General features: G+C 38.5%; 1 protein-coding gene across 1 annotated transcript; it reads right to left on the reverse strand.

Moving 5' to 3' along the window:
* Positions 1–1,190: 1,190 nt before the first annotated feature.
* Positions 1,191–13,348, reverse strand: LOC135482333 (cyclic AMP-dependent transcription factor ATF-2-like). Its single transcript, XM_064762263.1, has 11 exons — positions 13,298–13,348; positions 11,473–11,596; positions 8,005–8,107; positions 7,244–7,401; positions 6,545–6,939; positions 5,662–5,887; positions 4,689–4,996; positions 4,318–4,380; positions 4,011–4,107; positions 2,581–2,698; positions 1,191–1,531 (listed from the first exon to the last, which is right to left on the reverse strand). Exons 2-11 carry the CDS (start codon positions 11,521–11,523, stop codon positions 1,359–1,361), a joined length of 1,692 nt encoding a protein of 563 aa, XP_064618333.1. The 5' UTR covers positions 11,524–11,596; positions 13,298–13,348; the 3' UTR covers positions 1,191–1,358.
* Positions 13,349–14,738: the final 1,390 nt, after the last annotated feature.

A 14,738-nucleotide genomic window follows, 5' to 3' on the forward strand; every position in this document is an offset into this window, starting at 1 on the left:
AACTGTACACATACCTGTACTTGAATTACCATAACTGTACACACATCTGTATTTGAATTACCATACCTGTACTTCATTATCATACCTGTATATATACCTGTACTTGATTACCATGCCTGTGCACATACATACAAATGCTACATTAGAGTTGTGTGTTAAAGACATAAGAGCTGTATATACATCATGGACACCCCTCAAACAAAAGACAATATGGTTCACTACAGACATTCCCTGTCTGCTTGATAACGAGATCATTTAGATAGACATTCAACACTTGAGCAATTGCCCAGTACAGAGTGAATTGTGTTTGTCATATGGCACTTACTAGAAGAATTGGTAAAATATCAATTTAATGCTACATTCAACAAAAAAGGGGAAATTTCCTGATGCCTTCAGGTCATTTACTTCTGCCATAGACAGTGTCAACTTGCAAGGTTTATGGAGACAGCCGCTAAGAAACAGACACAACAGTACTGTATATACAGCAGTACTACACATTGACATATATAGCAGTACTATACACTGATATATACAACAGTACTACACATTTACATATATAGCAGTACTACACACTGACACATATAGCAGTACTATACACTGATATATACAACAGCACTACACACTGACATATATAGCAGTACTATACACTGATATATATAGCAGTACTACACACTGATATATACAACAGTACTACACACTTACATATATAGCAGTACTACACATTGACATATATAGCAGTACTACACACTGACACATGTAGCAGTACTACACACTGATATATACAGTAGTACTACACACTGACACATACAGCAGTACTACACACTGATATATATGTACGTGGGAAGGTCTGGCACCAACCTGCGGATGGTCATGGGATTCCCCCAGGCTATGCCCAGTTTCCTTCCACCAAAATGCTGGCTGTATAAGTGAAATATTCATGAGTACAGCATAAAACACCAATCAAATAAATAAATAAATCATTGACATATATAGCAGTACTACACACTGACAGTAAGCCACAGATAACTGATCTATTTGCAGACATGATACATTTGTGAAATAAATGCCTGAAGAACCCCTAGCTTACTTCTCAATCCACCAACAGAATGGGACAGAAGTTATGACAACCTATTGTCCTCACGCTAATATAAACATGTAAATACGAGACCTACCACAGGTTAGAAACTGAACTGGTTATAAGCGATGTCATTGGAGTCATTGATCATTGGAAGCAATCTAAACAACACAAAATTCCACAAGGAATTCTACATCAATGACATAAACTTATACAATTTAAAGACAACTGGCTGAAGTTACAGTAAGACGACAAATTACCACAGAAAGTTTCGCAAAATGCTTCAAGTCTCCTTCTTGATGTGAACTTTTGGCGACAGTGTGACAATCTCCAGCCCCTCGTCTGTTTCGATAACCCCTCGCTGTGCCATGTTTGTCAGGGCGGATGTCGCAATAGCCTCTGCTGTTGCCACATCTCCAGTGTCTATCAACATCCCGTCTACCACAGGCATTGAAACTGTGCAATGACAAAACATACATGTTAAAAGCTACCAACATTCTCAAAAACAATATATGAAAACATGCAAAATATACACAGAGAACTGTCTCACTCAAGCAAACATATCAATGTTCAAATATCCAAAATTTCTGCACATCCAATACGGTTTACGTCATGACAGCTTGTCAGGTGATGGGCCAAAAGCATTTTTGATCATCACAAAATATTTCAATCACAAAGAATGATCAAAAAGGCATGAATAAAAGAATAATAAATGTATAACATTTGCATACTCGCCGTTCATGAACATACCTGAATAAGGTTAGCAAGTTTCACCTATATATGTACTACTCTTAGGAAAAAACAAACGCAAAATGAATTTCTGATTCATGTCAATTTTCAAGTTATAAAATAGGTTATAATTCATAAGGAGCTACATGTGGCGTAAAACATGGCCAAACATAACATTAGTATTCTATTAGTATCTTTTCTAAAACACCTACTACAACAACGCTTGAAGCCTTGCTACTCACACCTTGATAATTAAATAGACCAACCAACCAACCTTTGTACAGACTCTTTGAAGTGCTACTTCAGTCTCAAGAGAGGCCAGGCGGAAATATTAAACTGCTATGAAGGATACCCTATAAAATATAGCTAGCACGATGAATAACCATTTAACCCCAAAAAGAAAACCTTTGGCAGATGGTGTGCGCTTGGTTTCATAACAGGCAGTCTCCTACTATCCTGTCTCACCTGCCTCAGCCTTTCTCACCAGTCATCTGTCCTTAGTTACTGAACGTTTGTTTCTATGAATTGTTTTCCTTGTTAAGGCCTTTGGGAAGAACACTTTTGTACAAACTGACCCAGTCTCCTTCAATAAATACAAATATTACTATTTTAAGGCACCTACATGACACAATGTTTTCAACCCTGCAGTGAATGCTTCTTGTTGCATGCAAGTTTATTGTGGAGCTCTAACAGACTGGGATTTCATGACCAGTCACACAACATGTACCAGGTCAGTGTAAATGCTAAGGCATTTATACAATGCTTGGTCAACTTACTGGTTTGTATAGAGAGCTGTCCCTGGGACTTTTGCTGTAAGGTGATTGGACAATCCTTGTGAGCAAGCAGAAGGGTCTTCAACTGAGCCACTTCATTCCGCAAAGAGTTCACCTCACTCTGTAAACAAAAGCAAACTTTTCATGCAAATAAAAGTCCTTGTTTAGACTGTGTGAATGAAATCAGCATTACGATTTGTCCATACAGTGTGTGTGTACTTTCACTTTCAAATTTACTCTTACAGAACGTACACTTTATCAAAGATTACATGTAAAATTCTACTTGCAAAAATCAAATCAGATCTAAAGGATGAAACAAAAGGTTGACATCTCATTCCAACGAAATTATAAACAATTCAAAAAACATCACTGTGGAGCATGTGAGCAGCGCCATGAAGCCCACGACTGCGCTGTACCATGTTATCATTGATTGTGCAGTGCTGTGATGCCTCACCTACATATAACTGAGCAGATGACACACTGTACGGGCCAGTTCTAAGAAGGGTCTTTTTGTTTCTTTCTTTACTTCTTTCATTAGGGTTTAACATAGCTTCCAGTATTATTTCAGCCATATCACCATAATCTCTCCTCATCTCCTTTGGAATGCTATGATGGAGACATCAGATACAAAATCCAAGCAGTCATATTATAGCCTGGATTATAGCCTGCCCTTATGCCTAGCACCAAGACAGGTAGTACGAAAATGACGAATACCAAAGTCTTAGATTGGATTCAGGATTGAACCCTGGATCTAGCGTTTACGAAACAGACGCTCAATTAATTACAATCACTGGACCTTTCTGAATAGCACGTCATAAAATTCAGGACCATGCAGTAACCATTTGTCCACGCAGCTTCCTGCCAGCAAGACTGATACGCGTTGTACACTTCGTAATCAACCTTGCTTTACTGTACCTATAAAAAAGTCCTTACAAACCTACTCTTTTGACATCCCATGACATTTCAGCCAGTCGACCTTCATAAACTGGAACCTGATTGGGCCTTGAGTAGTAAATATTTATGAACTAAAGATCAGTGCTCTGAAGAGTTTAATAATATGGCTCAGGTAATCAAGGTAGATGATGTTGGATATCACTAGTTTGATCAAATGAAGATGTTTTCCACCCAACTTGTCTCTTCTAGTTAGTATACTACCTGTGTTAAGACATGGATCTCGCTGGATGACTTTCCTAGACTTGTGATGTGACAACAGTTAATGTTGTAACAATAGATATTTCAACTTGATTTCATAGAATGTCTTTTGTCTCACAATACTGGCATGGTGTTCAGTTCTGAATATAACATAAACATGAAGTTGTTAAACTCTCATCGGCTTTTACGCTTTTGCTTTGACTAGATTTGTGCATTCTACCGTCACTCCAATTTTCTCCCTGTCTGAATGTTTACATTGTTAATACCAAACAATATCCCACCTGTAATCTGTTGTTTGTATTCTGCAGCTCCTCAGCTTTTTTCTCCAGGTTTGTGATCCACTGTTTCCGTCGCTGTCGACATCGTGCAGCTGCAGCTCTGTTTTAAACACCACAAGAAGTTACCAACTACTGTCATTCATTGTTTATGAGAATAAGACCAGTGTAAAATTGGGGTAAAAGCATGCAGACATCATTCCAACCACAACTGAGCAGGAAAATGACATCTCGACAGGGAAAGGAGACTTTTAGTACTGGATCATGGAAAATAAGCATCTAACATCAAATTCGTTACCAAAGTATCCTGTACCTGTTCCTCTCTAAAAACTTCCTCCTTCGGTCCTCTGGATCCCCATCTTCCCGCTTCCGTTTTCTGCAGAGAGAACCATTCTCCTCTTCAGCAAACAATATTTTCAAGAGAAACCTGAAAACTGTGATCTGGGACTAAAACATGTACTAGTCTATCCAGGCGTACATACTGAGTCAGCCCCGGTTTATAAGGCGTTCAACATGGGCTCATTGTAAGGGTGGGTTAACTGTATGTATCATACCAGGGAGAATGGATCTGTTGTGGATACAGTAAAAAATGTACAGCGTCAAATCTCATTCAAATAAATAAATACACGTAAATATAATTTCAAAGTTTGATTTACAAGTAGTTACTTTGTGTAAGTAACTTACATTCCTCCAATGGATACAGAGTCCAGGCTATCAGGGGAGCCCACCCCCTCCATGTCCATATAAGAGCCATCGCTGGAGTCCTCCAAACAACTGTTGAAGGTTGTAGAGTGAGGGGTGCTGGACACTGCTGATCCTGATGCTGTGGCTGCCACAGGTAACCCATGCAGCCCTGAGGGAATCACAGTCTTCACTGTGCTGCTCCCAGCCACTACAGAGGCTGTTGAGGGGGGAGACACCGTATGGGAGGGGGAAGAGGAGGTGATCAGCTTAGAGTTCTGGGCACTCTGCTGAAGAGCTGCCTTTAATTTCTGTGAATACATAAGCACAAACAATCTAATACTTTAGAGCAGGATTAATTTATCACATTTGATAGTAGTTTACACCACACATAAAATTTTATTTAGATATACATGTACACATCATTTACATGCATCAATGTGGAAGATAAAGCCTAACCTCACTACATATCCTGAAAATTTCACAGAAGAAAGGGGGCCTCCGTGGCTCAATTGGTTAGTGTGCTAGCGCAGCGTAATGACCCAGGAGTCCTCTCATCAATGCGGTTGCTGTGAGTTCAGGTCCAGCTCATGCTGGCTTCCTCTCCGGCCGTATGTAGGAAGGTCTACCAGCAACCTGCGGATGGTCCTAGGTTTCCCCCGGGCTGTGCCCGGTTTTCTCCCACCATAATGCTGGCCGCCGTCGTGTAAGTTAAATATTCTTAAGTACGGCACAAAACGCCAATCAAATAAAATAAATAAATCATATTAGAAAAACAAGCAGGAGTTGGATTTGAATTCAAGACGCAAACTGTCCAGACCTCAGAGACAGTGAGAAGAATGAGGTCCTTAATGACATACCACATTTCACAGAAAAAAATTCATCTTAATAATTATTCAAAACTAATGGAAATATTACATCATGCAGATAATCAAGTTTGCAGTTTTCCTTTTGTAGACTGAACCATTAGTCTCACCTGTTTGGCCAGAGACGGTTGCTGGGGACTTGATGAGGGAGCAGTGCTGGTCTTACTGGCCAAGATTTGTGTGGCGGGGGTGATGGGTATGGAAGAGACCTGTACAGCCTGGGTGGAGAGTGCAGCAGGGATCTGTACGGGAACTGTCTGGCCTGTGGGGAGTTGGAGTAACACCTGCATGGTGTACTGAGGGGACGCCACTACCGGGGGATTCACACTGGAGGGCCTGTAGGAGGAACAGTGGTGTGAACAGTATTAAGCTAACTCTGACAGCTACAAGAGCAGATTACAGCAGTAAACTGACACAGACATCTTAATTTGTTACTGATGTTTACATTTGTTGTTTCGGGATTAACTACTATTTGAGCAATACAAATGGAACAATAATTAGAATGAATGACTGAGGGGTAATGTTGGTCACAGGCAATATTTCAACCATATCATAGCTTTCAGATGGTTTAATAAAAAAAGTGCTAAACTGTGATTGTGTCTGCAGGTGATCTACTGAATCCCTATGAATAATAAGCAAACTAACTCTTAAGAACTGCATTAAGATGATTTCAATAATTTGATTCAGTCAACAATAGTCGAAATCCATTTTTGTCAAGTTATGTTGTTTCAACGTGAATAATTTCAGCATTTACAACCACTCTTCGAAGAAATAACTTCGAAAACTGATTATACTAACAATTCAAACAAAACAATGGTGAATAAAATGTGACTATTAGTAGTAATAACTTTCAACTTTTGCTGAAATTCAAACTGTACCATATAAAATTTTTACATGTACATGTACTTCATATGCCACTAAACTTCAAATAAATCGTATATATAAATTTGATGACCATGAATAATATATACTGCTAGATGTAGCAAAACTTACTGCAACGAAGGCGACATGGATGTTGGTGGCTCCATGGAGATGAGAACAGGGTTGGTGGTTTCCACGGTAACCGGGGGCGTCTTGGTGGTAGGTGTGGAGCTATCAGCTGCCTGTGTCTTTGATATGATGACCACCTCATCATCAGAGGTGGTGGACGTCGGCTGGTTAGCCTGGCTGGCTGCTGAATGTGAACTTGGAATGTTTGGTGATGACTTCCCCTCAGCTGGCACGTCCTCCATGACCGTTGTTTGTGGAGTAGGTGTGTCATCGTGACTGACTGTCTTGGTGAGGTGGGTGCTAGACGGAGTGTCGAGTGAGCGGGAGTTGGAGTGGGGTCCAGGTAAAGGCACCCCGGAGTTCTGTGTGGGGGTTCGCGGGCCACATAATGGAGATATCTGACAAAAATAAGTGTATAATAAATGTGAATAACATTCTTTCCTCAACCCAGATCTTTAACATGTATTTAGATTTTGAGCATTCAACAAATATACTATAAAAATTCAAAAGAATTTATAGTTCCCTACATTAGGCAGAAGTTTGGATTGATGTCAAATTACCCAGAGCTGAGAGCCTAGCCTTCACTGAATAAGAATTAAGATGAGATCAATATATTCAGATCTTAACTAAACATGTTAGTCAAAAGAAGTTATGCAAATCAGAGACTATCTACCCTGGTTATAAAGGCCTAGAGTTACTCACACGAACGTCTTTGCTTGAGCTGAGAATATGGGTATCTGGTTGGACATCAACATCTGACGCTTTCTTGAAAGCTTCTTCAAATGGGTTCTTGTTTAACTCCTGAAATAGTCCGATTTCTTCACAGTTTCGTAAAAACTTGGTAGGTGTGGGCGTTTGATCTGAAAATAAATGAAAACATAAACAAAACAGAACAAGCCATTATCTTTACAGTATACACAAATACTGTTCCACACACCTTTAGATCCAATTATAACGTACCTAGTAACATATTATGCAACTGGATCAAATACTTAAAATCAGAAGCATCATTTCATGATACAGGACATCATATTATACTTTTTATTCAGATTAACATACTCCGGAAATGTTATCAAGTTCTGTTGAATTAAAAGACCGATCCATGTAGAATAAATGTTGCGAAGAATTGGTCTATTTGTTTCCAACAAAACCCAACTTCACATTACAACCCAGTCAACATTTTAATCCCTTTCTTAACCACACATTATCAATAAAACAAAATCAATCAAGTTAAAGTGTGAAATCAAGTTGTCTGATAAGTTTCAAAACAAAGAAATCCATATAGCCTTGGAGAACACCTAGTGTCTACTGATGAAAAAGTGACAGATGATCATTACTTTCCAGCCATTCTGCTTGGTGCAATGGGGCTGTAACTTCAAGCACATTATACATTTTCATCATTGCTATCCGGACATTATTTGTAAAAAGGAAAACATACAGAGATTCTTTACAAATCTTCTCACCCAGGAACAAGTGGTTTGGTGACACGTTACTTCCTGTGTTCAGAGCCAATGACATATCATGTTTCTTCATATGAACTGTAAGATGGTCCTCGTTGGTAAATCGCTGGACAAACAGAAAAACAATCTTATTACAACCTTATAGCAGATTTAAATGCACATGACAAAACTGTCTGTGTCCATCAAAAAATACACTAATTAGTTTACCTCAAAAACTTATTTACCATAAATAAACATATAAAGAAGCATGAAAAAAAAATTATATATGAAACTTTGGTTAGTTTTTAGTGTATTCTAGTATAACTGAACTGAGATGTTTTCAATACTGGCCATGTTATCTAATGTGTTCTACCCATAGTTCATTAGTTCTTGACCAATGTGACCATGGTTCGAATACAGATACTGCCATTTTTGGTTTTAAATCAAGGGACTAAGTATACTTAATTAAGCTTAAGATTAATATTAAGTAAGACAATATAATGACAACTTTGACATACTGTACCTCTGTCTAGGAAAAACAATCCAATGTCACAAGTGTTTAAACTGAGACAGGTATAGGTACATGCTAGGTATGGTTATGTTCCTTCAGTAATTTGGTATTCTTCCAAAAGTGTGAAAGAGCACATCTCTTTGGAATAATACCTTGCTTTTACCTCTGAGTGATATATAATAATATCATTTAAAAACACTATTACAAAGAATAAATAAAATATATATCATAAGTATTAAACAGTTAACAATGAAAACTATTCTTCTCCAAAGCCTTCACAAACAAAACATTATACAGAAATACATATACTACATATGACACAAATCTGATGTTCAGGTTTTAACTTCCCCGTTTGGTTTGAATGAATGATATACATGTGTCGCTGTGCCAGAAATATCAGCAACTATTATTGATGCCAGGAGTGGTCATGAACATTTTACGACGGATTCCTCACTTTAGGAATGTACATAGCTGTCTCTGGAGTACCTAGAAACATTTCAGATATCAGACAAGAATCAGTTTGGCTTTCGCAAGTCACTTTCCTGTGAAACTGCTTTAATCATATTGCCGAATGCTGGCGTGAATCAACTGACAGTGGAAATGCAGGTCGACCTGTTATACTTGATTTTAAGAAAGCCTTTCAGACCATAAACCACTCAATCCTACTAGATAAGCTAAAAGTGTAAATGTTCCACAACACAAACTTGAGATTCTTTGAGTCTTAATTCCAGAACAGAACTTTGCAGCGAGAAAGGTTTCAGTGAAACCGACAATACAGAGAGGTGTTCCACAAGGCTCAATCTTGGGACCACTACTTTTCATCATATTGATTTCATATGCAAAAAAATCCTCTAAAATTCTTGAAATTTTAAGGCAGAACAAGATTTATCTGGATTTGTAGACACGAAAAAACTTTTTTTCATTGCTATATTCTTGCCACATTTTGATTACTGCAGTTCAGTATGGGAAACTTTTCCACATGCACTTATTGACATTAATTAAGCTTCAACAAAGAGCTGCTAAAATTACTTTAGAATGTAAAATACATACATCTACAACTCCAATTCTCCTAAAGATACACTAGATTTGTCTTTTAAATCACTGCATGAGTCACCACTATATCGAAAGAACCGCTTGTTAAAAACACTGCAGTACGCAATAAGTTTCTAAAATCAATAAGTTTCTAATCAATAAGTTTCTAAAATCAATAAAGTTTCTAAAATCAACTGTCAACTATTAACTCATATTGAGAAGCTTAACTTCTCAACTAACTTAACTAATTAGTGTGGCTAAAAACCTTATCTAATAAAACTCATGCAAAAGCATCCTTCACAAGAAGTGTGACACACAATCCCATTGGTAGATTTCATAGCTCTGTAACTGTATGTCTAAAGTTCAGCTATCATGACTGCTAATATTAACCCCAAATTTGTTCAACTCAGCCCTAATTTGAATTAAGAAGTACATGTATTTATTTATTTATTTATTGATTGGTGTTTTACGTCGTACTTAAGAATATTTCACTTATACGACGGCGGCCAGCATTATGGTGGGAGAAAACCAGGCAGAGCCCGGGAAAACCCAAGACCATTCACAGGTTGCTGGCAGACCTTCCCAAGTACAGCCGGAGAGGAAGTCAGCATGAGCTGGACTTGAACTCACAATGACCTCATTGGTGAGAGGCTCCTGGGTCATTATTCTGCACTGGCACGCTAACCAACTGAGCCCCGGAGGCCCCGGAAGTACATGTACCTTATCCGTATATGAGACTTTATGATCAATTCTGAATCCCTCTTCGAAATTGTTTGACGAGGCTTCATTCTATTGTGTTCATGCAATTGAAACAGGCTATTTCCAGTTCACTGCCATGCACCCAGAAATTTGATTCAAAAAGTTTCAGTTCAAACAGGGACCTTACATTAAACATAGTAACTATTTTGCCATGGAAACAAGAAATTTGATCGCATGATGCCCACTTTACAAAGAAACGTAGCTGATCTCAAAATGAATTAATCACAAAATTACATAATCTTTATCTGAGAGGGTTTAATGTTTACTGAGATCACGACATTGGGATTCCCTAATTTCAGCCAGATAAATTACCCATTAAAAGTTGACAGAAACAGCTCTATCTTAAATAGAAAGCTACTATCTCATAACATGAAACTGCATACTAACATGAGATCATCATCTGAAGTGGTTTAACTTGAATTCACAGCCTATTGTTCCTTTGGACAGAAAGATACCTTGACGATATAATCGCTTCAGCAAAATATGTCAATGAAATAAAACTTATTCATTCATTTATTTGATTGGTGTTTTACACTGTACTCAAGACTATTTCACTTATACCATGGCAGCTATCATTGTGGTGGGAGGAAACCGAGCAGAACCTGGGGAAAACCCACGGCCATCTGCATGTTGCTGTCGGGCCATCCCAAGGATGGCTGGAGAGGAAGCCAGCATGAGCTGAACTTGAACTCACAGGGACAGCATTGGTAAGAGGCTCCTGGGTCAATGTGCCGAGCTGGCGTGCTAACCCTCTCTACCACGGAGGCTGCTCTATGAAATAAAAAAGCATCCGAATATTCTTACTTTTGACTAAAACAGATGTTTAACAGTGTAAACAAGAGTGTAAATATTCCGTTTTTCTTTTCCTGAGCCTGGAATACCATATCCCATGAGTACCATAACCTGGGTATACTCACTTTTACACTACAAATCATATTCTTGCCTTCCTATCGCATGATAACGTCAACATTATTGTATCCAAACAAGTAAATATTTTATGGTAGATTAAACTGAAGACATAGACATGCCATCAAATAACTGATGATACAACAGGCAGAATACATCATATTACATCTACATTGACACATAATACTTGAACATGTCTGTACACTGTTTCAATTTCTGAAAGAAAAAATGACAATTTTTCTTGTTAATATATAAAACTGTTATGTTAACAGTTCTTTACCCACCATGCCACATCCTTGAGTTGTGCAAGCAAAAGGTTTGTCATCATCACTCATTCTTCAGCTGCCCTCTGGAGAGTGGGAAGCCTCGGAGGCTATCAAGATAGGTCTCCTTACAGGGCTCCTAATTCTGTAGGTGAGAAGAAGAAAAAAAAGTTGATGACAACTCCATAGAACATCAGAATGTAATGTTTTAATGAATGTAAGGTAAAGATACTGTACATGTAGAAGACAAATCCACATATCAATTCAAATATCTAGAATTTCAGTGTTGATACAGGACACCAATCCACATACCATATTTGTTTCATTTTGGTTTGAGGTCACTAAGGAACATTATTTTCTGTACACGGTTTTCTATTAAGAAGGTTTGGGTGATCTCATTTACACTGCTGCTGCAGCTAAGCATCAAGTTTAACATGAAGCCATCATCTATAACATCTTGATGGCAGACTTGCCCATGCATGACTGCAGCATAAGCTGAACTTGAATTCACATCGACCACATTGCTGAGGGGATCCTGAGTCCCTCTGCCACTCTAGCACACAAATTACTCAGCCACAGAGACCCTAATACAACACCAATGACAGTTGATACTTAAAGACTTAGGAGAGCTCCCGAGCTGTTTCATGATCTGACTACTCCTGATCATAGTATACTATGACCTTATGGCTTATGGACCCAGTGGGGGGATTTAAGCTGAAGCCTGAATGGTATCATGTTCGCAAAGTTCATTGATAGTACCACTTCTGAAAATAACAACCATTGACAGAAAATCTTAATAAAATAGACGAGTTATTACAACACATAAAATATGCCTAAAGAAATTGAACAAAATTCTTTTTTTCGCATCTTCCTTCATTTCTCTTAAAAACATGGTCTGCATTGTAGTGTTTCTTTTCATGTATCCTTTAAGACTTCACCAACCAGTATCAAAATATCCACTGCTGTGACACAGTTAAATTTACATGTACAGTGAAAAATATTTCCATCATCTTAACCCTAATTACATTACACACTACTATAGAAAGCCATACCTTGGCCTCCATGGCTCAGTTGGTTAGTGTGCTAGCTCAGCGTAATGACCCAGAAGTCTCTCATCAATGCGGTTCCTGTGAGTTCAAGTCCAGCGCATGCTGGCTTCCTCTCCGGCCATACGTGGGAAAGCAACCTGTGGATGGTCGTGGGTGTCCCTCGGGCTCTGCCGGGTTTCCACCCACCATAAAATGCTGGCCACCATCAAATAAGTGAAATATTTTTGAGTATGGCTTAAAACACCAATCAACTAAATAAAATAAACAGACAGCCTCACCCTGTCAAACTGTTTGTAGAAGTCAAGATTCAATACAATTCCTATGTTAAACCTTCCACTCACGCACATCACATCTGTTCACTTTTGTGGTTTGGTGTGGGAACTGACTTTAGCACGATTCACAATGCCTTTCAGTTTCAACTTCCTCCCGCCAACTGCATGTCAATTCTAACTGGACCTTTCACACATTTGCCATGGAATGTCATATTTCCAATACGAAGCCTGTGTTATGTTCGACATTAGCCTAATTCTAGTCAGAGACAAAAGACTTTGTGGGGAAATTAAGATAGAATATGTGGTGCATGTTACATTGTGTACAACCCACTGACAACTGACTTACACTATCCACAGCAGACTGACACTTCACGACAAAGCCTCGCTTCTCCCATAGATTACAGGCCATTTCCTGGCCTGATATCTGTTAATTTACCCACACACACACACTACGGGACAGTTTCCATACGACATCAATTGATATTGACATCCGACTTATTATAATACAGTAAACCGGTGTAATACCTGAGAAATAATTTTTCGTCCACCTCTTCGGGTTGTAGTGGTGACAGACCTTGCCGCTAGGTGGCGCTTCATGTACTTCCTATAAACACAGTCGCGTAAAAAAAAGGACCGCGTATACAAGATTTTGTACTCTGTGCTTGCTTTTGTGTTTACGTGGGTTTGTTAAGTTGCTTTTTTACGGCGCTAAGAAGCAGTGTTTACGTGCTATCCCACGAAACCCCCTGAATCCAAACGCCAACCTGTTTCCACATGGCGATCAGATGTCACGTGGTGTGCAGTAATGTGACGCAATCTTGATCCTACAACATCTCTCGCCGCACCAAGTGCTTTCACCAGTCCGACGTTGGTGCAGTGCAATACGGTCATTTCCTAAGAAATCACAAAAATGTCATAAATTAAATGGCTTGAAATAGATGCATTATAAGTATGTCCTGGTATAGTACGAAGTAGCCTACATGTAGGCGTAGGCAGGCCCATGTAGGCCTATTAAACATGGATTCAAACCTGTTTATTGTTTAATTTTTAGCACAAACGCACATGCAGCCCTCTATTGCAGTATACGAGTAGGCCAAGGCCTATATTCATTAGAACCACATCATGACATGTAGGCATATCAATGCCGATTTCACTGATATATTTTTATTTATTTATTTTCTTATTTTCCTCCGTGCCCTGCACGGTCTCCTCCCACCATAACGCTGGCCGCCGCCACGTAGTCTAAGTGAAATAGTCCTGAGTACGTCCTAAAACAACAATCAAATAAATAATTAAACAAATTTATTTATTGATTTGATATTGATCCTTTCTCTATATGATACCCTCCGAAGCCTGGCCATTGCATAAAAAGGTTGGCCTCATGTAGATCTGTTGTAAAACGAGTAGGCCTACACTTATCACTGATGAATGTGTGTGTATTTTGTGAAGTTACAAACTTTTTGTAAAGTTATGGTATAATGCACATTTAATGGCTTCCATGGGGCATAGAAGATAAGCTCATGGATTACTCGAGCGAGGATCTGCTTGAATGAAAAATTAAATCGTATGAAGTAAAACACCAATCTTCCATCATGGCTAATTCTAGGCTCTCTATATACATGTGCAAGTACGGGTGCCAGAGATGACAGTTGAGAGACGTTTCTTTAATCTTGCGAAAGGTTTCTTTCTTCTCGCGAGAGGTTTCTTTCTTCTCACGAAAGGTTCCTTAATTTCCCCATAAAAGTATTGCAAAGAACATGCAGTTTTGCAGTTTCAAGATTGTCTATATATACGTCAACATTACAAATCTCTTGTGTTTGTATGTGTGTTAGTATCATATACATTAATGAATAATGATATGGAAATACTTGTAACACAGTAGTATATGAATTAATAGTTTGATCATTAAATAAAATATATAACACTTTCACGTAAGTACATTCATATATAGCAACCGTCAACCATA

The sequence above is a fragment of the Liolophura sinensis genome, chromosome 1, assembly GCF_032854445.1.
Source record: "Liolophura sinensis isolate JHLJ2023 chromosome 1, CUHK_Ljap_v2, whole genome shotgun sequence".
In the NCBI taxonomy this organism is placed as follows: domain Eukaryota; kingdom Metazoa; phylum Mollusca; class Polyplacophora; order Chitonida; family Chitonidae; genus Liolophura; species Liolophura sinensis.

Excerpts from the sequence above, each read along its gene's own strand:
- LOC135482333 (XM_064762263.1), bottom strand. The coding sequence starts at position 11,523 with ATGAGTGATGATGACAAACCTTTTGCTTGCACAACTCAAGGATGTGGC. Across the intron at positions 5,888-6,544 it reads TCCATGTCGCCTTCGTTGCA|GCCCTCCAGTGTGAATCCCC; the intron begins GTAAGTTTTGCT and ends TTCCTCCTACAG. Across the intron at positions 2,699-4,010 it reads ATACAAACAACAGATTACAG|AGTGAGGTGAACTCTTTGCG; the intron begins GTGGGATATTGT and ends TTTTGTTTACAG.